Here is a 26,139-nt window from a genome sequence, read left to right as displayed (position 1 = left end):
TTCGATTGCTGCTTGATTTGAAATCCTTTCGTGTGTATGCAAAAATTTCAGCCACACAGGTCACGGAAAGCTATCTTTATTACCTTTAATAATCTGATCTGAGTGAAACAGTGATGCAGAATGTTCATGGATCAGTTCCATCACCCAGGATCGTGCCCACAGGTATCAAGGACATGTATGAGGACATTTCTGATAGTGGATCAGTGTGAAATTTGCTTTAACGTTGCAATTCATTACTAGCTGAGAACTCGATATACGGTCAAATCGCCGATATATGTAGTAGCATCGAGACAAAATAATACCCATACTGACACCGGTCAATAAATCAGCTTATGAACTTCTTAGCATAGTGCGCGTGTTTCGATACATGAGCGATGTGCATGTTCCTTTCTTATATCGAAATCAGCTGCACTGCCGAAATCTTTACTGAAATTACGCGGCTTAGTGGCTTGTAAGTCATGTAGAACATTACCTGATTTCCATGGCTCAATAATTGCTGCCTTTTAGCAGCAAAGCAGCCCACGATAGGCAGTACTTTACAGCCTGGGAATCTGTTAATTAGCCAATGAAAAAGAAATGTAACCACGATATTTCGGGTTTTGCTCAGGTCTGGGCGGCGCTCCGACGTTGGTGATCCTGGGCTGTGGCAGCCGAAATGTAATGAGGCATTTTCTAACTCAAGCCAGTAAACCATACCCAGCGTTTGGTTTTCAGCCGTGGTCCATGTGCGCTGCGTGAAACAAGGGTGGGACGTTCCCGGTCGGAAGAAGACTGCTTTCCAAATCGACCCAATGCCTATGCAGTGACAGATATTGTGATATTGGTGTTTGTGTGTAAAGATGGGGCGCAAGTGCCTGCGCACGCTATTAAGAAAAACATGTTTGCCACCTGCATTATTGATGTAGACATTTATTTTATGTGAAGCTCTTTAATGTGGCAGCAAAAGTTTGAAGCCAACTTTTCTTTGTTAAAACCTTTTTGGTAAATTGGGAGCTATCATACTTTTAAACACTGCAAAATCTATTTGGACCTGTGGAGACTAATAAAGAGCTGCAAAAAATTTGAGGTGAGTATTTGGTGCACATGCATGTGTTGGTTGATGTATGGAACTTGAGAATCTACCTCATATGTTCAAGTGTGCTTGAAATACTTCAAACCTCTGAAAGGGGTGAAAGAGCTTTTAAGGTTGTGCAACTATCTGTAGTTAGACACATGTAATACCATGTGGGGTGATCCTGCATTGGATCTTGGTAAGGATAGAATGCAATGGACTTATCATGTTTTGTCTGTGAAGATAAAACTTTATGACCTTTAGGCAATAGATGAGGCTCATCAACTTTACCACTCAAAGGATTAAGGCACTGGTTCTGATATTTAAAGCAAGATATAGCAATAAGCACTGTAGGACAGAGTGATACACATCCTGGGCAGTATATAGACTTGTGCCTGATGCAATTCAGATTCAGGGTTAGGGGCACAGTTTGCTTGAATCAGCTTAGTGATTATGGACAGGGGATTCAAGCAGTTGCTGATATTCTCATATTTTTTGTGAATGATAACATGGGAGTGATTTGTTTTGATCACCATTGATGATAATGCTTAACATGTGATGTGAAAGTTTATTTTTATGAAGATAATGAAGATGTGCAATGCATTCTGGAAAAGCTGTATACAAGGCATGGTAGAGTATTCATACCACTCTAAAGTTTGCCCTCTCTATAGCTGTATTATTCATGAACAAGTCCTTAGTGCTCAGAGATTGCAAAAGACTGACTCAAAGGAGAAGAGATGCCAGATATTCTGATAAATGCACTGTTGCACAAACAGGCTTTGGCTTTGGTCTCATGGAAATTTTAATGGCCTAATCATCCTCTGTAATGGTAATTGCAAGAGCATGAGCATTTTTGGTAATTGTAATTTTTCACATCAGTTGTGACTATAAAGCAGTCCTGCTCATCCTGTCACTCTGATCAGTTACATAATTTTTGAGACAGCTACATACCTAACTGCCTGAAAAGTTATATAAACACTACCAAACAGAATGAGGATGATAATCTGAACAATTCTCTGCATAATGTGAACCCTTTATCTTAATAATTGCACAAATGCACGGTGCTATTTTATCATCATGTGCAGTTCTAGCAAATACTGAATGGTTTGAGTTTTTGAAAGCAATGTGGCACACTGTTTATCTTTGATTTTACCTCATAATTTCTGACTGATGGGTTTGGCTTTGCCTCATTATTTTCCAAGCTAGAAGCCACTGACTTGAGCTTGAGCTTTGTGGGTGCAAAATTTTAAACCACTGGCCTCGGACATGTCATCATGTTTCAGAAATTTAAAGCCACTGGCTTTGTCTTTAACACCTGCTGGGGTGAGGTGGGGTAGGGGGGGGGGTCAAATTGCCCCCCCTTCCCCCAGAAGGTTTGTCCAGAATAATTTCTGAATGGTGTGGCTATGCTGCACCAAATTTTGCATAGCTGTTGAGAGTCTAATAACAAATACTTTGGCATCAAAAATTTAGATTTACCTTGTAAGGTTGCTGATCTATGGCAGGTCAAAGTCAGGCCATGGTTTCAGTGAAGGCAATTTCAAGGGAATTCTTAAATTTGATCCAACAGCAGGGTGTTAGATGAAGCCATACCTCTCAGTTCCCATTCATACATCTAGTTCCCAAGATCTCAGGGGGCCAAATTACCCCCCACCCCCCACCCCAACCCGAGCAAAGCATATCTAGCCGGTCCTTCCCCCCCCCTGGCTGCATGTTAACTTCACAAACCCTACATTTAAAACAAATGACATCAGCTTTAATTTAAAATGCAGTCACATTGTGTTGGAATTGACAACTAGAATTAGATATAGATTCATGCTAATAGGATCCTGACCCTCCAGCAGCCTATGCACACAATTTGTTGACACCAGTTTACTGCCCTTTAACCATGAATCAGGACATTTGGTCACCTGTTTGTCAAGCCTGGGACACTCAGATGTTGACTTGGCTGCCACATGGTTCATGCCGATTTTCCTATTTTGAGCAAGGGAAGGTGCAACAGGCATTGAACCAAAAGCTGGGTGTACAATAGCATAAAATATTAACATCCCTACCACCCAAGTGGTAGAAAATTGAAACGCTTCTCCAGGCTTTTAGAATGTGATTCATGAGCACCTTTGTAAGTCAAGAGCTCTGTTTTACAGCCTGTAGAGCCTTTTTGAATAGGAGGAGAGTTCATTCAGGCTGGAGTGGTCAGTGTTTTCAGGTAGAATTGTCCTGTTGTATCCTGTGCATTTGTTTCATACACCATAACAAAACATTGGGATCTGTAACTTCCAGGAAGAGGATCCCTTTCCTGTATTATATTGTGTGCTCATCGGTCTGTGCTCCTTCAGCACTGACAATTTTGGGTGGGCAGCCATGCAGTCACGTGACTGTGGTGTATCTGGGCGCAGAGGACCGGCAGTGGCAGCAGGGTGTGCGGCGGCGCCATGAACGTGGGCACGCCACAGCGAGTGACGACGGTGACACTTCCAGCCGGCCTGGACGTGAGTCTAGTGGGCGGCGCCGACCTGGGGCAGAGCACTGCCCAGTTTTTGAACATGTGGAGGGTTCCTGCAGGCTTGAGTAGTCGTGTTGTCAGCCAGAATCGTCTTGTTGTATCCTGTGCACGTGCTTCATGCATTGTAAGAAAGTGTTGGGGTCTGTAACTACCAGGAAGAGGATCCCTTCCATGAATCACATTGGGTACACATCGGTCTGTGCTCCTTCAGCACTGACAACTGTGGGTGAGCAGCCGTGTGGTCACGTGACTGTGGTGTGTCTGTGGTGTGTGCCGCAGGTGACCGGCGGCGGCGGCAGCGCGTGCGTCGGCGCCATGAACGTGGGCACGCCGCAGCGGGTGACCCTGCCGGCCGGCCTGGACGTGAGCCTAGTGGGCAGCGCCGACCTGCGGCAGGGCGCCGCTCGGCAGCGCAAGTACAACTTCTCGTTCAAGGAGAAGGACCTGCTGGTGACGCTGATCGAGCGACACGGCGACGTGGTCGAGTCGCGCACCGGCGACGGTGTCACCATTGAGCAGAAAGTGGCCGCCTGGACCGATATCCAGGCGCGCTTCAACGAGCAGAACGGCGCCGCGCTGGAGCGCAGCGTCACAGAGCTCAAGAAGTGCTACTGGAACCTGAAGCAGAAGACGAAGAAGGCGCTGGACGCGGGCCGCGAGGCGGGCGCCACGGCCCGCGTAGACCGCGTGCTGTGGCGTATCGCGCAGCTGGCGCCCGAGCAGTTCGAGGGTCTGCTCGACGGCCACTGCGAGGTGGTGGATGCTCCGCCCGAGCACGAATACAGAGGTGAGCGGCTGCCGCGCAGCCTTCGCAACGGGCCGCGAATGCAGGGGCCCATCTCAGGGGGACTCGGTGTGTTTGCTGGGGGGTGGCATACACACACTCACGTATCAGACACCCCCGTCAATAAGACAGGTTAAATGCTTTCTCCAGCCACCTGATCTGGTTAACTACACCTAGACTTGCAGCTACGCATGTCAGTTGTTGTTTGGTTGTCAGTCTGGTCCATTGTTAGCATAATACAACGGCGATTACGGTCTGTACACCTTACAAGTACCTCCCATAGTACCGAAGCTAGTTGCGCCACTTAGTGCCTGTTGCTGACAATTGTGCATCCATATTTTTAACCAGGTGTGCCCGGAAGCGCAAACTATCACTATATATCTGGTAAGGCGTCATTTTAAGTAGTGTGCTTTCCTTTCGACATTTAGTTTGTGATGTAAGCTGGTGATGCCATATTCTGACGGCTCTGTTTGCTCTCTTTGTCACGTTGCTTGCGCCTTCACTGGTGGTGACATGTTCGATGGTGCGCCGTCGCCTGACCGAAGGGCCGGTGTTTTCCAGCGCTGAAGCAGGAAGCATTTGAAATGTCCGACTGGGAGGCGTCGAACACGTCACGCGTCGAGTCGCCCGGCCGTTCGCAAACCAGCGCGCCGTCGCCGCCGGCTGAGCTGGACATGTACCCGATCCCCAGTGACTACCTGTCGGTGGAGTTGGGCGCTCCGCCGGCGCCGGCACCCTCGCAACAGCAGCCACAGCCGCAGCCGCAGCCACAGCCGCAGCGGCAGCCCGCTATCGCTCCGAACTCGGTGGCCAGCCTGGCCGAGCAGTGGCGCGCCGCCGCCGGCCTCTGGACGCCACCCGGCCTGCCCGACCTGCACCGACTGGTCAACGGGCACGCGGCGGCGGCGGCGGCGGCGCGGCCGCGGCCCGGGCCGCCGCTCGAGCCGTCCGGCGCCGGCGAGCGGCGCGGCGCCAAGCGGCCGCCGGCCGAGGCGGCCGACGAGGCGCTCGAGCTGCGCCGGCTCGAGCACGAGTACAAAATGCGCCTGCTGCGCCGCGAGGCCGATTACATGGAGGCGCACCACGCCCTCCAGATGCAGGTGCTGGAGCAGCAGCGCCAATTCTGGAGCGAGGCGCTGCTGCGGTCCAGGCGGGGAGAGCAGCTGCCTCTTAGTATGTAGCTGGCGAGGCGGTGCCCGACCACTAACTCACTTTTGCAACTGTCAGTATTGTCGTAGTGATAAGCTACCGCAGGGAACGTTACGTGCTTCCATCGCCGCGCGTGTTGTTGAGCAGGTTTGACCTTGGCGTGGCGGGCCGTGGCGTGGCGCGCCGGCCGCGCACGTTATGTGACATGATATTACGTCCTCCTGACGTGTACAAATGGAAACGTTTTCGCTTCTTTACGAGCAGTTTTTGTAGCTATTTTCTGTAGAATATACTCATCTATTTTTACGACCATCTGTTCTTTGTGATTGAGGAAAGCCTGATCACGATGCGTGATCATAGCCACCTGGTCGAGGTGCGGGGCTAGCCCACATTTCGGTCGGATCCCCGCGTGGGCACATAGCTCGGAGGGTGCCGAGTCCGCCGACCGTGCCTTTGCACGGATCGCACGCCAGCGAGGCGCGGCAATCGCGCGTCAGACGCCGCGTCCCCTCGGTCCTAGCACGGTGGCGTCGGCCGCCGGCTAATGAGGCTCATCAGCGGCCATTAGCAGTGTGCGTCCCATTAGGCCGGTCGGCCGGGCTCTGACGGCCAGAAGGCAGCTGTGCCACCCCGCGTGCAGCCCGGGGTGAGCGGTGACGCCGCGGCGCGGGTGCGCCGGGCGGACATCGGCTGACGCGGCGAAACACGGCGGAACCGACCATGAACCTGCTCGGAGGCAGGTACGTTGCACGGCGTGGAGCTCGCGCGGTGCGGCGTCGCGGTGTGGGAGCTGTGGGAGCGCGGCGCGGTGGATTTGCGCGTGATCAGGAAACGGATGGATTCGATCTGCGCGTCTGCGTGGACAACTATGCTGCCTTGGGTCAGTAAACCGTGTAAATTCCAACATTGGGATGCCTATGGCCTTGTCGGCACCGTTTTTCCTCTCCCCTGGAATGCTGCGTGGAGCCAGCAGGCGAGGAGTCGACGATGATGGTCCATTCTGTATCTGACGCTGCCAGCAAATTGCCACGGAAAGGCAGACTTCCGAGATGATTGTGGGCCCGTGCGAAATGCACATCCGTTTATTTTTCCCGTTTCCCGTCAGATTGTCGTAGAGCTGGTCGTAAGGGTCGCCACCGTTGAGTCGCGCCCAGCACGTCTCATTTCCGACCGCTGACACGTGTATCTGACGACAGCGGCGGCCCACCTTGGACGTCCGTCGGTTGCCGAGCCGGCAGACGGTGCATGTGGGGCCGGGTGAGGCTCAGCGGGTGCTCAGTTCCAGGCGGGACCCGGACGGCACCGGGGCCGTCTACGACACCATGCACCTGGAGACGGCCGAGGAGCGGCGCAGTCGGCACGTGTCCTTCTGGCTGGTCTGCACGCGCACGTCGTGCGCCTATATCGCCCTCTCGATGATCGTTCCCACCACCTGGCCCTACATGCAGAACGTAGGTCCGCGTGGAGCCAACAGGTGCACCGAAACGGAGGCCTTACGCCAGCACGACTGCTGACGGAGAATTGCTCCGGCTAAACTGCTGGTGATCATGTTTGAACCCCTCGTCAGCTGGCTTGGTCACATTGGCTGATAGATAGCTGTTGGTCTGGATGGCAGCTATTATCCTTTTCGGAGTGAAGCCACTTCGTTCAAAAGGGTGTGAGACTCTATAACAGATCTGTTGTGTTCTGTGAGCTTCATTTTCCTTACGTAAATCTTGCATCCTGTGAAACACCTTTGACCTGTGAAAAGCGGGTCGGAGTGCCGGCTTCGGGAACCCGTCGCGAAAGCATGAAATCCGACGACCGCTGGACCACCTATCCGCAGCTGGACCCGGACGCTCGGAAGACAGACGCCGCCTGGATCATCTCGGGCATGTTCATCGCGCGGATCGTCAACAACGCGCTGCTGGGGCCGGCGCTGCGCCTGGTCTCGCTGCGCACGCTGGCGCTGCTCACCTCCGTCATGGTGATGCTCAGCTACGTCATGTGGGCGCTGGCCTACCTGATGCCGTCGCACCCCTTCTACCTGCTGGCCGCCTCACGCGCCATCGACGGTCTGTTCGGCAGTGAGTGTTTACCCCCCCCCCCCCCCCCCTCACCTCCGTGCCGTTAGTCGTGCCAGGTGGAAGGTCGGCAGAACATTGTTATGGCGTGTAGTATGGCTTGTCTTCAAGATGTTTACCTTTGCAACCTGTTTAATTTGTGGAAGCTTTATTTTGGGTTGGCATCCTTTCCTTCTCATGTTACCAGCCTTCGTTTTGCTCGGTGCCTTCAACAGTTTTGCGGTTATGACCGCCAGATGATGCGACGATCGTCCCTTCGGTGGTTAGGCGCGATCTTATCAGGTCTATGATCGCCAGATGTCAGGCTACTCGGCTGTTTGTTTTGGACCATCAGGTAGCATGGGGGACGAAACAGGTAGGGCAGAGGGGCAGTTGCCCCCTGTCCATCATCAGCCAACAGACAGTGTATGCATGTATGTGTGTCTGAGTGGGGAGGGGGCAAGGATATTGTTTTTGCCTCTTCAAGCTTTTGGAAGGCCCTCCTTGTCTATACTGAAGACTTTGTAGCTATATAAGGAGGCAGGCATGGCTGAGTTAGGGAGCATTATATCGGCCTCAGAAGACCCCTTTCTACATCAAGAGACGCATGCTCTGGATCATGAGAATAGCCCGTTTAGGAGGTACCCTGGGTATTCAGGAGCATCGTTCCTTGAGCAGAGGTCGCCTTTCATTTGCCGGATGGCCGCATTTCCAGATCAGGATGTCCTGTTTCTGGATAACGAGGCCCTTTGCTGAAGTTGAAAGCCCCTTTGTGGGTCAGAAAAATCCTTTCTGGATTAGTAGGCCGCTCATGCATCAGGAGCACATTTTGAGGAACAGGAGGCCCTGGTTTAGGATGGGCAGACCCACTGATGGATTGAGAAAACTCATGTATTAATCAGAAGGCCCATATTACGGACTTTTTTGGCTGTCGACATTGATTTACACAAATATGATGCATGTAACAACGTGATAAGGGGACACACGCCCTAAGCGCCCTCCTCCTGAGAACGACACTGCCCAGGAGACGCCTCTGACGTGGAGGCCCCATTTTGTCCAGGAAGCCCCCTGGGAGATACTTCCCCCGAAGGCAAAAGCGTGGTGTCCGTCAGGTAGCAGGCTGATCTGTTCGTCGACTCCATGTGACGGGCTGATCGTCTGTGAACGTCAGGCGGTGAACTGATCAATTGCGCTCTTGGTCGTCTGGTCACACGACGATAGACCAGGTGACATGGCGTCCGGTTGTGCGCCGTGATCGCCAGGTGACAGAGAAATGAGCAAGGCTTCCAGGTGGTAAGGTGGCAAGGTGGTAACCATCAGGTGGTAAGGTGGTGAACTCTGTTCTCTACAGCCAGGTGGCGCGATCACTGGTCGTGTTCTGGCCCTAGTTGGTGCGATGACCAGTTGCGTTTTTACTTGTCATTCAGCGCGGTGACCAGTTATGTTTCTGCTTCTGCACTAGTTATGTTATTAATTACACCAGTTATTGACTAGTTACGCCTTTACAGCAACATACGCGGCAATCGACTATATTTTTAACACAAGGCACGCTGTGACGGGTTGTGATTTTCGCCACCAGGTGACGCAGTGGCCGGCTGTATTTTGATAACAGAGTAGCGATATGACCGGTTGCTTTTTCGACCGACAGGTGATGCTGAAACGGACTGTGTTTTCTACCGCAAGGTGGCGCGGTGGGGCTGTGTGGTTGCCTAGTGACACGCTGATGAGCTATGTACTGGCCGGGCTGCGCAGTGACCAGCCGTTTTTGACGGCTAGGTGACACGGTGATCGGCTCCGTGTTCGTGACCAGGGGCACAACGGCACGCGAGCGGGGGCCGGCCATGGCGCTGCTCGCTGGAGCCGCCGCTGCCGCCTATATCCCCGGTGCAGGTCAGTGAAGGCGCTCCGACGCAGGCGAAATGCCCTGTCTGGTTCTGCAGGTGCCACTGAAGGTTCCTTTCAGGAACATGTTAGTACTGACGTTGTCAAAGCGGTCTTTGAAGAATACCCCTGATTTGGCACAGGCAGAGCTATCATACAGGAAGTGTGCTTCGCTCGCATTTGTCACAGAAAATCTTAAATATTCAGGGTCAGCTTTCATTTATACTCCCATCAAAGTGTTCTTGTTAAGAGCTATAACCCATACGGCTTATAGCCCTAACAGTAGCACACATAACAGAGAATTTGATCGCTCCGGAAAGGGGCTTAGAAAACCGGCATCGTGATAAAGCTTGGAACGCCTACTCTAATTCCGTAGTTCATCGTCAAGCCTGAACCTTACGGCGGCGGGCCCTTCACTGAATAAGGCAACTTGGATTGATTGCGCGTGCCCAAGCACAAACGACAAGCGCTGCTCCATCGTCAGGCTGCACCACGCTGCTATCCCTGCTCGGCTCCGAGGGCATCGTGCTCGGTGGCTTCCGCTTCAACATGTACACATTGGCTGGCATCACGGCCTTCACCGTCTACCTGGTCACCACCGTACTGCTCTACCTGTTCTTCTTCGACAACGAGATCGCGTACCAGGAGCTGGAGCTCGGTCTGGGCGGCGCTGACAGCGGTGGCCTGAGCACGAAACGCCGGAGCGCCACGGCCGCCAACTACACAGGCATTGCCACCTGTGTCCTGGTCATGTGCGCCGTTGGCTGCATCCTGCTCTTCAACGACTCGTCAGTACTGATCCACGCGCGGTGGAAGGGCAACGTGGGAAAAATCAATGGTGGCCCCACCAGTCTTTTGAAGGAGACCAATGATGTCATTTAAATGCAAAACACGCTTATGCGTTGAGCTTGGCAGAATACCTGTCTGTGTTTCCGTTGCATAAGTTTTCTGCCTTGAACCGACACCATTCATATGTATGCGGCTATCGCTACCTCGGGTGCACGGCTGTAAAGAAAGTCAACAATCTCGCTAGCGCTACTTCATGGCCTGGCACTCGTGTTTAGGTAGTAAGTCTGTAGTTGCGGGGCAGGCTTCAGAGGAGTCCCACCGTGCGCCTAGAGACCTGAGTGACTCGTCTCTGCAGTGCCCCTTATGCCCCTTATGCCCCTTATGACCCTTATGCTCCTGTGGCCAACAGACTGTTGGTGCCCATGTTCATGGACATGAACGGCTGGCCGGAGGAGAGGGCAGTCAGGACGTACGGCTTCCTGATGATGGGCTTCAGTCTGGTCTCGACCGTCATGTTCGTGGTGACGGCCCGGCTAGCTAACAGGTCAGCGGTTCGGTCTGCCGGCGTCGGAGAACTGGCGCCCGCCTGCAGACGTCAGAGAACTGTCGTCCATCTGCAGGCGTCAGAGAACTGGCGCCCGTCTGCAGGCGTCAGAGAACTGGCGCCCGTCTGCAGGCGTCAGAGAACTGACGCCCGTCTGCAGGCGTCAGAGAATTGGCGCTCGTCTGCAGGCGTCAGAGAACTGACGCCCGTCTGCAGGCGCCAGAGAACTGACGCCTGTCTGCAGGCGTCAGAGAACTGGCGCCCGTCTGCAGGCGTCAGAGAACTGGCGCCCGTCTGCAGGCGTCAGAGAAATGGCGCCCGTCTGCAGGTGCCAGAGAACTGACGCCCGTCTGTGGGCGTCAGAGAACTGACGCCCGTCTGCAGACGTCAGAGGACTGACGCCCGTCTGCAGGCGTCAGAGAACTGGCGCCCGTCTGCAGGCGCCAGAGAACTGACGCCCGTCTGCTGACGTCAGAGAACTGGCGCCCGTCTGCAGGCGTCAGAGAACTGGCGCCCATCTCCGACCACGAGCGTGCAATATATCTAGATGGCTTCACATGTATGTCTACGACTAGTAACCACATCTACCTCAGTAGAAGCCCTGTAAACTTTGTGGAAATAAAGGTCTGGCAAGCTGAACCTGGCACACTTTATTCCAGGAGGTGTGCTCTCCGGAAAACATCACCTGTAGTCAAATCACTCAGAGAGAGTTAGCAGCATAAATACTTTCTTTTTTGTGAAAATTTTTGCTCAGCCTCTGTGCTCCGAGGTTTGTTTATCTGTAATCAGCGCCAGCGGGGCCGTGCTATCCCACCTGATCGGTGACCCTGGCGCAGCCCGAACCTCGTCTGTTGCCGCGCCCCACCGGCGCGGTGTGATCGCATGACATGACTGCCTCCGGCCGGCCTGGCTAACGCCGTGTCATCGGCAGGTTCGGTGAGCGTGCTCTGCTGCTGGCCGGTTCGATGGTGGGCTTCCTTGGCTTCGTCGTGTCGCTGCCCTGGGGCTCGGAGATGCCGCCGACGGTGGCGCCTCTCGCGGACGCAGCCTCCGCTAACGGGTAAGACCTCCAATGACGTCGATCTCACTCTGTGATGTCGACTACTGATGTCATGGTGCACTGCTTTTACTGACTGTATTGCTGGAGAGTGGTGACTTATCCTCCATTGCTAGGGTGGGAATATGTTGACATTGCTCTTTATAAGTAAAGTTACTAGTTCTAGGCTTGCCTGTGGAAACAAATTATATGAAGAAAGGAGTGCTGCTTCAGTACCTGGTTACTGAGTCGCACTCCGCGCTCCAATTATGGGGCAGATCGCAGATACCCATATCAGGTATTGTGCATGCACGCTTGGCAGGGCCGTACCAGACGTTTCACTGGTTGGCGGCACAACGCTGACGCCGGTTGGTACCACTACCATGACGCCACCGTCTCTGGGCTGTCCCCCTGAGCAAACCTGGTAAGTCGGTGCCACGTGAAGCATAGATGGAGCATAGGCATGTCATATCAGAGGCTCTAAATCAACGGTGCATTTCGATGTTACGCTTGGCGAACGCGATTTTGTGGTGCTGAGACAAACGGGGCCTATTTATTTTCATTGTCTCATTCACTGATGGCTTGGAAGAAATCCAGCATCATCCTGACCTACAGAGACCCTCCGCTCTCATTCAACTCAATAACGGAATGTGTTTTAAACGTCTTGATCTGGCCGGTGGGCCGCGCACGTCCGAACGTCCCGCGCCGTGTTCGGTTCACGCGTCGGTTCATGCGCGCCGTCCGTGCGGCGGGGGGCGCAGGTGCTCCAGTGTTCCGCGCATCTACCTGGGCCAGTTCATCACGGAGCTGGTGCTGCACGGCATCGCCGTGGCGCTTCTCGCCTCCATGTCGAACGCTCTCTTCTCCAAGTGCCTGCCGCCCGGCTCGGAGGTGAGAGCATGTGTCGGTCGCCCGCCTCGGAGGTGAGAGCATGTGTCGGTCGCCCGGCTCGGAGGTGAGAGCATGTGTCGGTCGCCCGGCTCGGAGGCGAGAGTATGTGTCGGTCGCCCGCCTCGGAGGTGTGAGTATGCGTCGGCCGCCCGACTCGGAGGTGAGAGCATGTGTCGGTCGCCCGCCTCGGAGGTGAGAGCGTGTGTCGGTCGCCCGGCTCGGAGATGAGATAATGTGTCGGTCGCCCGCCTCGGAGGTGAGAGCATGTGTCGGTCGCCCGGCTCGGAGGTGAGAACATGTGTCGGTCGCCCGGCTCGGAGATGAGAGCATGTGTCGGTCGCCGGGCACGGGCACGGTAGTGACAGCCGTCCTGGATGACTGGATGCGTGTCTGCCGCCCGGCTAGAGGCAAGCATGTGTGTCTGCCGTCCCGGATGACCAATCGCTTAACACATCGATAATTACTGCTGTCTGGCTGAAAACCATGTGTCACCAACGCAACCGCAAGAAGATAATTTCAGATAAATTGCATCGCTCTCCATGATTTCCTTAAATCCCACGAAACTTCCTACCGCGGGAACTAAGTTTTGTGCGCGTCGTCCAGCCGTTACTGAAGCGTACATCGACAAACATGCTCATAGATAAACTGGGCGGACTAAGCGTGTTCCCTGCGACGAAACCCGCCGGCTGATGACGGCTGGTTGTGACGGTGGCGACCCCCCCCCCCGCCCCCCTCTGCAGGGTTTCTGGTGGGGCCTGATGAAGGCGATGGCCAACGTGTCGCGGCTGGTGACGCCGGTGGCGTTCTCCTACCTGTACCAGTACGCCGGCCCACGGGCCATGTACGGCACGCTCTCGTCGCTGCTGGCCGGCGTGCTGGTCGTCACGCTGGTCTGTTTCCGACGCCTGACCGACGCCAGCCGCCGCCGCGACGAGGAGACGCCTCTACTGGCCGAGGTAAGCCGGCCGCTCGCTGCGACGCCGCGGCGAGGGCCCGTACGGGAGCCGGCGCCCGTGTCCTGCTCGCCTTGGCCGGCCTAAGCGCTAATGACGCGAAGCGGGAGCAGCCACCCGCATTGCATTCAAGCGCGTAGTTATCTCAGTTCTCATGTCTGCTGTTGCACCTGACTTAACCCACGTCCATGCGATGGAACCGACGTTTTACATGTTCTACGAGGGCGGCAGTTCGTTGAGTATCGCTGCCCACCCAGTGGAAGAGTGGTGTATTTTACGCGCATCTGTGTCGGTGCCCACTATTTCTCCCATCTATAACTAAGTTCATTCGAACATCACGTGCACCGGCTCCTAAAGACAGTCTGCCTGCTTACCAATCAGCACATCATGGTTTCACTCCACGGCGCCAGGTGTGGCGTCCCAGCGTGCGATCGACAGCGTCCGTGTCTGAGCGAGCGGCGCCCGTGTCTGGCGAGCGGCGTCCGTGTCTGAGCGAGCGGCGCCCGTGTCTGAGCGAGCGGCGCCCGTGTCTGAGATAGCAGCGTCCGTGTCTGGGAGAGCGGCGTCCGTGTCTGACCGTGCGACACCCGTGTCTGAGCGAGCGGCGTCCGTGTCTGAGCGAGCGGCGTCCGTGTCTGAGCGAGCGGCGTCCGTGTCTGAGAGCAGCGTCCGTGTCTGGGCGAGCGGCATCCGTGTCTGAGCGAGCGGCGTCCGTGCCTGATCGAGCGACGCCTACGTCTGACTGAGGGGCGCCCACGTCTGACTGAGCGACACCCGTGCCGTGACTGAGCCGCGCCCTCGCCGCCAGAGCCGAAGTCGCCACGCCAGCCGGACGGAGAGCCTGTGCGCGCCGCGCTCCGAGTACGGTAGCAGCGACCCGCCGGAGCTGAACCGCGCGCCACCAGAATCCGAGTCGGACGAAGATAACTGACGGCCGACGACGGTGGGGGCGGCGGCGCGGTCGCTCGTGGAGCGGCTCGACACGCCGGGATCTCGCTCCGGTGCTGGGACGCGTGCATGCCGCCCGCGCGCGCCAGACGTGGCGGACGGTGACAGTGATGCTGTGTGGGTCAGTATGACGGGCAGGTGGAGCACGAGGATGCTGCATACTCCGTGTATGATTATGTGCTAGAACTGTGTTTTCATCATTCGACGTGTGTGTGTCCTCGATCAGGCAATAGTTTTGTTTTGAATGATCTAGCCCATATGAAAACATGTGTAAATACAAGGTAGATAAAAACGTAAATACTTTTATAAATACAGCCGTTTATGAGCCAACAGTTCAGTCCGATTTTTCTGCGTATGCTTCATTTTTCTCCAAAATTTAAAATTTCTTCTTTCTAGAAAAGTAATTATTACGTTAACCAGTTGAACGATTTGCAGAGGGCGTTCACGGAAACTTTGCATTTAAGAGAAACACCGAACACATGCAAACGTAAGAGCAGAATCTGTGCCTGCTTGCGTTTGCTGGAGGGTCAATGAAACTCAAGAACCAATCAAATGACGAGAATCGCGCATTCGTGGACCTCTGCGCAAACGACGCCGAACATGGGAGACGTGTCATTACACATCGTCCTCGGAAGCAGCTCCGGTGTCCGCGGGCGTCTGCCGACCGCCGGGAAAAACTGTCGGAAGACAGCGCAACAACTCGTTTCTCAACATCTGCCAGACATCGGTCCGATTCATCACGTAAGTAAACCACAAATCGCGACAGTTGTTGTATAGCACGCACAAAGCGCAGGTTTTCGAATAAGCGCATTCAGACGACGCGCACGGTCGCGAGCGGCCAGCGTTCCACGACGCCCACGGTCGCGAGCGGCCAGCGTTCCGCGACGCCCACGGTCGCGAGCGGCCAGCGTTCCACGACGCCCACGCCCAAATAACAAAGCTAGGCGCTGGAAAGAGTGCGCTTCGGGCCGCATCGCAATCACAGCACAGAGAAGGCACCGCCGGCGCCGTCCAAACAGCATAGCGGGAAGACATCGGCTTTGTACAACACTGCCATTCATGCTGAGTAGACGTGCTAGGCACAGGCGGGATCATTTTCACAAACAAAGACAAACCGTCCGCCCCCTCTGGCACGCGACTCGCGTATGAGAGGCATCGCGCGCGTGTCTAGCACACGAGTCAGATTCAAGCTCAGGTGGCGACCGGAGGCCTAGCATGCAGCGGTTCCTAACGTATGGCACGGATGAAAGGAACGGATACACCTGAGACATGACGGTCACAAACGTCTCTTGCGTACTGTTTGAACATGCCCTCAACCACCATGTGACATTCAGGTCTAAAAAGCATCGGCGTAAATCTCACACGTTTTCAACGATACCAACTTTCTTCATTCATCAGTAAGCAGATGGTCGTCAGCGCCTTTCGCAGCACAGAACACACATGCTCTCCAGAGACAAGTAACCATGAGTCCTCGCGAGTTCTCCCTGATGTTGAGTACTTAAATCCTCGGATACCTTTCGCATCGCATTGTCGCATCATCTATAGAGGTTTAAAAAGTCGGAGATCAACTGAAAGACGCGCGCCTCACGCTGCACCCCGTGCTTTAGCACGAGCTTTAGCACGCGCACACGAACTGATCTGGTAGGGGCTGCACCTCCAGGATGTCTGGAAAGCTCAACAACACGCTGGCGGCAGCGGCAGCAGCCAAACGAGATGCGACGATGGGCTTCAACCGAAGGTCGCCGGAACGGACGCAGATCCTTGACAACACAGTGTTTAAAACGACAAAGCAAAGCGCGGCAATGAGACCACGAACAGCTGAGAATCTGATGCTCCCATCACAACCAGCACCAGAGGCACGACGCACAGAAAAGCTGCCGGAATTGCGCGGCGAACATACAACGGCTCCAGCGCGTTTGTTACCCAACGACAGGCTGCCGTCCAGCACCGGCGCATTGCTTCATCACTTTCGATGGATCAACGCCAACCACTTCAACAACACATGATGGCTCAAAGCAAAACAGGACAAAACAAAGAACAAACAAAAAAAACACGAAAAAACGACAGGCCATCCTGAAGAGCGTCGCGCACGCCTATAGTCAGATTACAGTCCTGAGCACAGCGGACATCACAGGTGTCGAAAGTCGGCGACCTACAATACATGGACAAAAACGCAAGGCAGCTTGAAGGCACTACAGGATGCGCATGGGAGCAGGGCAGCGGCCCCTTCAGCGCGAGGGTCGGCCGACCGGTCGGCAGGGCGCGGTGTGCGTCCGGCCGCAACTAGTGCGAGCCGCGCGCCTCCTCCAGCCGCCGCTCCAGCAGGTGCAGCTGGTCCGGAGCGTGGCGCACGAGCAGCGTGACGGCGCCGCCGGTGGCGCGCAGCAGCTCGACCACGCGGCCGTGCGGCTCGCCCTCCACCGAGGCGCCGTCAACGGCCAGCAGCTGGTCGCCGCGACGTAGGCCGGCCCGGCGCGCCGCCGCGCCGCCCTCCAGCACGCGGCTCACCAGCACCGGTGCCCCCGGCTCCTGGCCGCCGGTCACGTTGAAGCCGAGACCGTCGGCGTCGCGCTCGAGCCGCACCAGGCGCGGGTGGGCGTGGCCCTCGGACGCGGCGAACGCGGCCACCGTCGCCTGTCGGCCAGCGCCGGTGGTAGCCGATGGTCATGGCACGGAGCGCAACGAAACGTGTGCCGGAGCGGCGACAAAAAGAAGAAAAAGACACAGACCACACACAATCTGTGGGCAACACATTGGTCGGCAGACAGTCCTGTTTATCTCGATATGACAAAGCATCTTAAGGTTGGACACACTGTGGTCACTTCCGGAAACTGTGGGGTTGTCCTGCTGCAGTGTTGAGAGGGCCACTTGACGATCACCTCTGCTTGGCTCTATTCTTCATACTTTAAGGGGTTTAAAATAAAAACCGACTACAGACCAAGAAGCTCATATAGGAGTGCAAACGTGACAAGTGAAGTGGGAGGCAATCATGCAAATATCTGTCTATATCCTCCAGCGAGGGTTAATCCTCCTCACCTTGGCGGTGGCAGAAGCTCGCGTCTCAGCCGTGCCGGGCAACACCACGGTCTCGTACACGTGCTCGTAGACACCGCGCACCGCACCCAGAAAATCAGAGCGTAGCACCTGCTGCAGGGTGGCCAGCTTCGAGGCGGGCACCTCACCAGCTGCAGTGCAGGGTCACCACAGCTCTGAGTTAAGCCAGATGAGAAACCAAACAGCAAAGTAGATGTCAGCATGTTTACATATATGAAAAGGTCAAAACATGCATAAGCATAGCAAAAAGCATGAATGTAGTGAATTTCTATGTGAAATTTATGATATTATTATATATATATATATATATATATATATATATATATATATATATATATATATATATTATGATAAGGTCATTTAATCCTGGCTCTTATTGCTGAGAAATAACACATCTTACTGGTCATACCACTCAACTGTGAAAACTGCACATGAAGTAATATAACTTTAGGGAGAGGAACTGTACCTTTCTGGAGCTTTTCCAGCAGCTCCACAGCTCTCATGACATCTGTGATCAATGAAACATCCAAACAATTAAAGTGCTTAAATGTGCTATACAGCCACAAAGGCAAAGCACCCAATCAAGCTAGGCATTATCAAAACATGTTTATTAATTGTTCCTCCATAGCAATAAGCAAGGCTCATGTACACACACATACATACAAACACATACATGTCAAAAATATGCATCCCATACAAAAAGCATTTCTTAGAACTTGACTAGCTAGCTAAAACTTATCAGCTGGTGGACTACAATTTGACACTGATAACAAAAGAAGCTGCATTTTCATACCTCCTTCCAATGATAGTGAGTCTGAAGCAGCTGCCATTACTGTCTCTAATGCAAAGCAAGTCCAAAGCAAATCAGGTGCCTGAAAAGAAACATAAAATGAACAGGAATAAGTGCACAGACCAATCCTAAAAGACATACGTGTCCCAATAATAACTTTTGGTACTAAACTTGACCTCTTGTATAATAATGCACAATATTATAATATCTCTAACTCACCCAGCACACTTTATTTTGGTGTGCATACCTGTAGTAATAGTAATTGGGGCTATAAGACACTTTAACTGCAGGTCATATAGCCACCCAAAATGTAAAGCATGTGTGCATGACCATCCAGTGCTGAAGGATCAATCATGACTCTCCTTAAACACGCTAGATGTTACAGAATGATGAGACACTTGGAAAGTTTTAAAAGAATGGGCCCTGAAACATATAATTTCCAGCATACAGCTGAAACAAGTTACACTAATTCTAGCTTGTTTGATATCCATCTCTTTGCCATGAGTTTGCTTTGGCTTTAAAAAATAACATCTATTTTTGTCTTGGCATGGACATTGCAGATAAAAAAGTCAGAGCTGCTCCCATCATCTCAGGATTGCAGAGCATTGTTCTCAGTGTCCCAATATCCTTAAATTGAAATAATCAGGCATCAGTCCAATCTAACTATGCAAGCTAACATGAACACTTATTTCAAACAAGGACACCCAAGTAAGTATAGGATTTCCATTAGTCATCAGTGCACACTTTGCCCAAAGATGAGCTATAAAACATTAATTCTATTACAATATGCCATGTTCCAGGCTTTAGTTCTTGCAGCCTGAGACTTCCACTGACAACAGGTCTAATAGTTTTCTAGTTCAGAGAAGGATATCTGTGCAGAATAGTCTGATTTAAGCTATGGCTCGGCATGCGATATTGGATGTGTAATTCAATACAAGCCATCATGCTGAATGCATGCTCTCATGCTTGACATACAATAACTGTATGTCACTGCCCATGGACAAGCTAAATCAAACAAGCTTACGTAAGTTTCGTCAAAGCGCATACTTCACACGATTGGAAAAAGCCCGGATATAGAGTAACATCGCACCCATTACCAGGCTTCATCAGCGTGTGGTGAGTTTGAATCGATACGCGCTAAACCAAAGGTGAAATGAAACCTTCAAAGCTAGGGACAAAGGACTGGCCTTGACATGAACTGAGTCAGGACAACAGGCTTTTGCAACTCGAACGCAACGCCGCTCCCACAACCCCACCTTCGAGCTCCACTTACCGACGGAAAATCGGGCAAAAATAGCCTCGCCCGAGATTATTTTGTTACGTCGCATACGCCTGGCATGCGCTGTCTTCGTATACACAATATTCTTCTTGTAAAAAGATGCCTCATGGTCTCTGACCATGGGATTAATTGCCAGTCCAGGTAACGTCCAATGACCGTGCTCGCCACCCTGCCACTTTCCATGTTTTTCCTACTCTTTTACACAAAGACGAAGACACTTGGTGGGCACGCACGCTCGTGGTGCTTGAACACCCCAGTCCATCCCGCTGTGCCCGAAACGCTGATCATAAAATAAACCACCGTCTCCGCACTCTGTTTTCTTATCAGGGCCCGCCTTTGATCAGCGACATACATCTTGATGTCATGCAAATGTCTGCTTGGATTAAATAAAACAATGACCCTCAATGGTTCGTGTGTATTGACATCGTAGTCTCAAAGCGGCGCGGAACGAAACGCTGGTTGGGGGTAAGTCGCTAAGAACCTGTAGACCTATGCAGTGCATTCTAAATTACCCAAAGTTGCGTCGGTACAATATTTACTCGTTGCAAACACTTTCGAACTGCTCAACTCACTGAGTACAGCTATGAAGAGGGTAGAAATTAGTATATCAGTAAATTTTGCTCGCGTCAATACACGTCAGTCCACTTTGCCGCGTTTGCTTCCGGGCGGCGGGTCAAGTTTGAGCCCGAAAGCCGGCGTTGAGCCAAAGAGCGAGCCGCTGGCGCCGAACCCAGTAGAGCTGACGGCCGCAAACGGGCTGGCAGCGGCACCCAGCAGGGACGTGCCGGCGGCAGGCGTGGCGTGCACGGACGCGGCCGCCGCCGGCGCCTCGCCCAGCGCCTGCGCCACGGCCGCCACGGCCGCCGCTGCCGCGTTCCGATCCACGGCGAACGGTGACGGTCCGGGCTGGGGCTGTGGTGGCGGTGGCGGTGGCGCCGCCTTCCCACGGTCACCACCAAACACGTCCGCTATATCACCGCCCATGCTGCGGCGGTAGGCCAGGTAGTGGTCCTTGAGCACCTGCACCTTCTCATGCACCGTCTGTAGGTGTCCAGCCAGCCACACGAACGTCTCGTGCAGCTGTCGTATGGCGCTCATCAGCTCCTCCGGCGAAACGAAGCTGGCGCCGTCCGAAGCCGCGAGCAACCGCTCCAGCTGGTCGATCTGGCGCTTGTAGGTAACCATGGACGCCTCGTACTGCTGCACCAGCCGCTCGAACAGCTCCTGTGGCGCCAAGTTCTCGTACTGTAGGCCTGGCGAGATCTCGGACGTGCGCTGCGCCACCTCGGCGCTCTTGAGCGCCTCGCCCACGTCGTGTTTGTGTTTGGAAACGGCCGTGGCGTGCCGCTGCACGGACGCCTCGACAGCGGCCAGCAGCTGGCGGAGCGCACCCGTCTCCTCGCGCACGCGCTGCACGGGAGCCCACGAGTGGCGAGAGATCTGCTCGTACTCGGACTTCTGCTCCTGTACGTGCTTCTGAAAGGCGGCCACCGTCTGGGCGACCTCGTCGGGCACGGGTGTTTCCTTGGCCGATTTGCCGTCCGCCTTGCCGAAGTTGGTCGACAGGCCGCCTGTCGACACAACGGTCCCGCCAGGTCCCAGCTGCAGCTGCTTGCCGCCCAAGCCGACGAAAGGCGTCGCCGCTGCCTGCGGGGCGCCCAGGCTGAACCCCGTAGAGGCCTGCGACGTTGCCTGCGGGGCACCCAGGCTGAACCCGGTCGGCGCCTGCGTAGAGGCTGTGGGAGTGGTGAAGCTGAACCCGGTCGATGCCTGTGTAGAGGCAGCAGGAGTGCCGAAACTGAACCCCGTCGATGGCTGTGTGGCTGCGACCGACGAGCCAAAACCGAAGCCTGCCTGAGGGGCCTGTGTGGTGGCGGTCGGTGCACCGAAACCGAACCCGGTCGAGCCTTGAAGGGTCGCTGACGGCGCGCCAAAGCTGAAGCCAGTCGATGCTTGTGTAGCAGCAGCAGGCGTGCCAAAAGTGAGGCCTGTCGTGGCCTGAGTTGCTGCTGGGGTACCAAACCCAAAGCCAGTTGGTGCTGCTGTTGGTGCCGCAGGGTTTGGGTTCAGTGTGAAACTGGTGCCTGCTGGCTTAGCAGCTGATCCCCCAAAAGAGAACCCAGTGCTGACAGCTGACGTGGTGGATGGAGCTGAGGCACCAAATGAAAATGCTCCAGCCTGGGTGCTTGGCGTACTGCTTCCAAAAAATCCTGGTGACATGATGTCTGTGGCAGGTGGCCAAGCTTAACCTGCAACAAAAAGAGATGACACCATCCTTTTAAGGTTTGCCAACACACACAGTGGAACTCAGAGTCTGCTCTTTGACCATATCCCCATACATACCTGCTATAACAAGCAAGTTTCCATATCATATAACAACTATTCAATCAGTAAGAATGTAAATGCCTTGAACATCATCACTCCAGTTAAGAACAAAACTATCTGCCTTTTATCTCTGCCTTATACTAAAGAAGAGCCAAGAAACATTTCTGCATGCTCAGCAATGCTTTGATATCAGCACATAGTGCACTACTACCCACATCTCACAAATGCAACAGTAAATGATAGTTTGCCAAACTGGTATTCTGACAGCTCTTGTGAGGCAGGACCAGTTGCACACAAAGGATTACTTGATAACTTGCCCACATTGGCTGTGCCCAGTGGAACACCCAAGAGCTGGAAGATGGCTTGTATGCTTTAGACTCTTATCATGTCAGGTTTAATTTCAGTTTTTCATCACCATGCCACTGAATTTAAGTACAGAATCTGGTGATAAGAGGACAACTATTTTAGTTTAAGTCCTATAGACACCTGTATTAGGCACATGTTGCTGCTCATGGCAAATGGCCCTAATTTAGTAACAAGGCCTTAAGATGGCTGAGTGAAGTGCGCAGTATGTAGCTCAAAGCATTGCTTATAACAAAAGGGCAAACCAACATCAATAGCCAATTTGCTAGCTAATGTATCTGTACACAGTTTTGGGGTATGTTGCTTTCAGTGTGTGGGTACTGTGAATGAGGATGGAACTCACTCATTAAAATCAGTCCCATTATAAATATAATATATCACCTTTCCTCTCACAAATTCTCAGCCAGGCTGTGCCATATGGAGGGATGCACTGGATAAGGTTTCAGAATCATGAAATTTAAAATGATAGGGACTAACACTGCAAGAACTTCATTTCAATATTTTTGAATCCAACCTAACCTTTCATCTGCAGCAGGGCTCCTGGAGCCAGGTTTGGCATTCTGCTTTAAGACACCAATGAACAGCTGGCTTTAAACATCAGGAAAACAACTTAACCCCTAAACTCAGCCTCTCTGCTAACAACAAATCCATTGCAATGATCCTGAACATGGAAGTGTGTGCCAACCTATAAAAACATTGCCCAAGCTTACTCTTCAAGTACCCATTCGCAGCAAACAGCGGTCACAACCTGCGACATCCAACAGCACACTTATCTCTTCTCATTGAACATCCAGCTGACTAAATTTGACCAGTCCTGCCACCTTTAAATTCCTGCCTCTAGTTTAACCAAGCAAAGTCCAAAAGTAGCATTCCACTACCCACGGGTATAACCATATCTCTGAAAGTGGGTGGGGAGACATCAGGACTGGAGGGTCATACTTGAATCTGGGAAACAGCCAACAACCAACCCCAAAATGGCATTCTAAATGTGCCAGAGACAAAAAACTATGGGAAGTAACCGACAGGGAAAACATTTCCTTTTTTTGAAGGTAGGGGATATTCCCCGCAGTTCCCTCCTTCCAGTGGCTATATTCGTGACTGGTGTCACTACGCAGTCACAATGCAAAACGGTGACTAACGGTAGCATCCGCGAGCATTCTTCCCTCCCCTTAGTCAAGTGTAATACAAAAGGAGCCCTGCAACACCTCCATAAGTAGCCATATAATACAACGTTTATCATGCCAGTCATATCACCCAACAGCAGACGGACATACCCCACAAACGTTCAAAAGTCGTTACCTCTCACCCACTCGCGCGGGCGAAGATCGCCAACCGCAATCGCCAAAGTACGCGCACGGCACCGCTGCGGTCAGCTGCTGTATGAGGTTGTGTTACAGTCACCTGCTGCTGATTGCCCCTAGCTGCGCTAGCCTGTTTAGCAAGTCAGTAGAATCACGTCGTGCAATTATATATCTCGGTATTTAGAGGGCCTACCTTGATATGATAATGAGTTATGCCGTAGGTATATGAGAAATATTGCAGAACCGCAGGATTTCGTCTACAGTTAACGTGCCGAACAAACAAAGCGTCCTAAAAACATCCGTGTTTCCAATATCTTTCTCAGTCTCAGATTCCCTGTGGAGTGCAGAGAAAGCACCAATCTAAGCAATTTTAATGTCCAAAAGGATCTTTTTTAGATGCGATGCTATTAAACGGTACGAAGGCATCTTTGCGCATTTTCTTGACGTCAAAAAAGACCAGATGCAGCGCAACAGCTGTTTGCGCCACAGCAATCTCACACAATTTCCACAGCAGCGTGCTCGTCGTGGCGCTGGGATAGGCAGTGAAGCCCACACATCCATGAAATGTGTTGGTTGGGTTGCCTGTGCTGGTGAAGTACGGGTTGTAATTGCATAAAGCGCGCACGTACTTTGCATTCTTATCGCTTAATGATCAGGTCTTGATTGTGGGTAGCATACAAGTGCACCGCAACTGTGGTCGTTGTCCAGTACCAGGGTATGAAAAGCGTGATTGTATTGCTGGTAACTATGTTGGACATGCATTGATAATATTTCTGTCATTTCTTGCAGAATGTTGCCTAAAATAGAAGTTCATCATGTAAAGGGCGCCCAGGTCTACTGTGTATGAGTGCTGGCATTGCTGCCGCAATTTTGGGACTACACTTGTTTCTAGAGCAAATCCATTGAGGTATAAATCAGCTAGATGTAACCATGGTTGTTGGTGATCATACTTTAGACATTCTAAGACATAGCTTTTAGAATGTGTCAGAACAAAATGCTTTGAACTTCATATCTTTTTTCAGGAAATCAAAATGAATATTCCAGTAATCAGATAACTTAAGTAACATTTGTTACACCAGTAGATGATTATATCAGCAGCTCCACTCAGCCATGCCAGGTAAGCATTACAGCTGGAATGCATTGGATCAGAAATAGCTTGACATACTTGGCAAGAGAGAGCATGCCAGTGGTGATTGGGCATGATTGGGAGGGATTGGGAGGGATGCCTGAGAGACATCAGACATGCAGGGAATCAGTTAGCATGGATGTGTCTTAGTGTCAGCTAAAACAGCCCATGTGCTTATAGGAAACACTGTCTCCATTTAAGGATGCAAAAGAGGAATTGCAGATGTGAATACATTGGGTGCAAGCACAGCAGTGTTTTTCTGCAATGGCAGCTGAACAAACTATTTGTATTTGTTTTTTCAAAACAGGTCACAATTGGAAAAGCGATGACTGAGTGGTTAGCAGGTCAGACTGCCATGTGGGAGAGGGGCCTGGCTCAATTTCTGGTCATGCCATTTTTGAGCATTTAGTGCTAATATTATCAACTGCAATTGCCAGTGCTCCATATAAGGAGTGTTAAAGCATGCCTAATGGTGTTAATAAAATGTCAAAACCTTTGCATTTGCAGGAATCAGCATTCGGCGTAGCAAAAAGATATGGCCTTCACACCATCCTGGCAAGACGTTGGCTGGCTATATATGCTTCATTGCTAGCCATGGCAATTGTAGCTATTCTATACTATCTCTCCTTGGAAGGTGAGGAAAAAGTAGCCTCAGATAGAGAGCTGCCCATCAGGAATAACATTGCATGTGATATCTGCACATGCACTAGTGTCACACTTCATTGCAAAACATAAGGTGACAGAAACACAGTCAAAGCTCTAGCAAGAAATGTCGAGAAAAATGTTGCACAGTGCCACACTCACCTTTTACTCAGTTATTTGTGTAATTTGTGTTGCAATTTACTTTTTAAACTGAATAGTGGTAGGATTATTGCACCAGTGCTAGGAAGGTGCCTGGGCTGGCGGTGGCCAGTGGCAAAGGTGACACCGCTGCAGGGTGGCCTCCGCCGCCAGGAGGGGGCAGCAAGCTAGCAGGAGTGAGGTGGTTGAATACAGTCAAGCCAGTTACAGGCTATTCCAGCCATGCCAACTAGTGAGGAGGCTCTAATGGCAGCAGTGACACATGTGGATGGTGTGGTGGATCTTCAGCTGATCCCTGAGCTTGAGCGTCGCATGCTGTCACCTGGTGGCTCAAGAGTTGAAGCTGGTGTGTCGCCTGCGAGGCCTCGCCAAACCACAGAGCATCATCACACTGAGACTTGCTGGTGGAGCTTTGACTGTGTACCAGCAGCTGAGCAGGGAGGTCAGGGGTGCCCTAATTGCCACCTTCACTGTGGACAAGTTTTAGCACATAAACAATTCGGCGCTCGCAGGTCGCGCTGTGTGACGA

The 26,139-nt window shown here is 52.6% G+C and overlaps 4 protein-coding genes across 4 annotated transcripts; 2 read left to right on the top strand and 2 right to left on the bottom strand.

Moving 5' to 3' along the window:
• The first annotated feature begins 685 nt into the window (after nucleotides 1-685).
• Nucleotides 686-6,032, top strand: LOC119108410 (uncharacterized). Its single transcript, XM_037231982.1, has 5 exons — nucleotides 686-1,066; nucleotides 3,448-3,540; nucleotides 3,834-4,341; nucleotides 4,900-5,230; nucleotides 6,008-6,032. Exons 2-5 carry the CDS (start codon nucleotides 3,484-3,486, stop codon nucleotides 6,030-6,032), a joined length of 921 nt encoding a protein of 306 aa, XP_037087877.1. The 5' UTR covers nucleotides 686-1,066; nucleotides 3,448-3,483.
• A 90-nt stretch (nucleotides 6,033-6,122) lies between these two features.
• On the top strand, nucleotides 6,123-14,858 carry LOC119107118 (major facilitator superfamily domain-containing protein 8). The gene is made up of 11 exons (XM_037230489.1): nucleotides 6,123-6,227; nucleotides 6,767-6,938; nucleotides 7,313-7,553; nucleotides 9,306-9,419; nucleotides 9,895-10,198; nucleotides 10,609-10,743; nucleotides 11,675-11,803; nucleotides 12,102-12,203; nucleotides 12,541-12,670; nucleotides 13,411-13,626; nucleotides 14,432-14,858. The coding sequence occupies exons 1-11, from the start codon at nucleotides 6,208-6,210 to the stop codon at nucleotides 14,552-14,554; spliced, it is 1,686 nt and encodes a 561-aa protein (XP_037086384.1). The 5' UTR covers nucleotides 6,123-6,207; the 3' UTR covers nucleotides 14,555-14,858.
• Nucleotides 14,859-16,186: 1,328 nt separating this feature from the next.
• On the bottom strand, nucleotides 16,187-17,828 carry LOC119108409 (protein lin-7 homolog C). The gene is made up of 4 exons (XM_037231981.1): nucleotides 17,804-17,828; nucleotides 17,608-17,756; nucleotides 16,955-17,205; nucleotides 16,187-16,256 (listed from the first exon to the last, which is right to left on the bottom strand). Exons 1-4 carry the CDS (start codon nucleotides 17,826-17,828, stop codon nucleotides 16,187-16,189), a joined length of 495 nt encoding a protein of 164 aa, XP_037087876.1.
• Nucleotides 17,829-20,367: 2,539 nt separating this feature from the next.
• Nucleotides 20,368-22,941, bottom strand: LOC119108408 (nucleoporin p58/p45-like). The gene is made up of 3 exons (XM_037231980.1): nucleotides 22,902-22,941; nucleotides 20,580-21,430; nucleotides 20,368-20,433 (listed from the first exon to the last, which is right to left on the bottom strand). The coding sequence occupies exons 1-3, from the start codon at nucleotides 22,939-22,941 to the stop codon at nucleotides 20,368-20,370; spliced, it is 957 nt and encodes a 318-aa protein (XP_037087875.1).
• Between the last annotated feature and the right edge of the window lie 3,198 nt (nucleotides 22,942-26,139).

Source organism: Pollicipes pollicipes, unplaced genomic scaffold (genome assembly GCF_011947565.3).
Source record: "Pollicipes pollicipes isolate AB1234 unplaced genomic scaffold, Ppol_2.1 Scaffold_6686;HRSCAF=7923_pilon_pilon_pilon, whole genome shotgun sequence".
Lineage (NCBI taxonomy): Eukaryota > Metazoa > Arthropoda > Thecostraca > Pollicipedomorpha > Pollicipedidae > Pollicipes > Pollicipes pollicipes.
The sequence above is the reverse complement of the archived record's forward strand: the minus strand, read 5'-3'. Positions and strand labels throughout refer to the sequence as shown.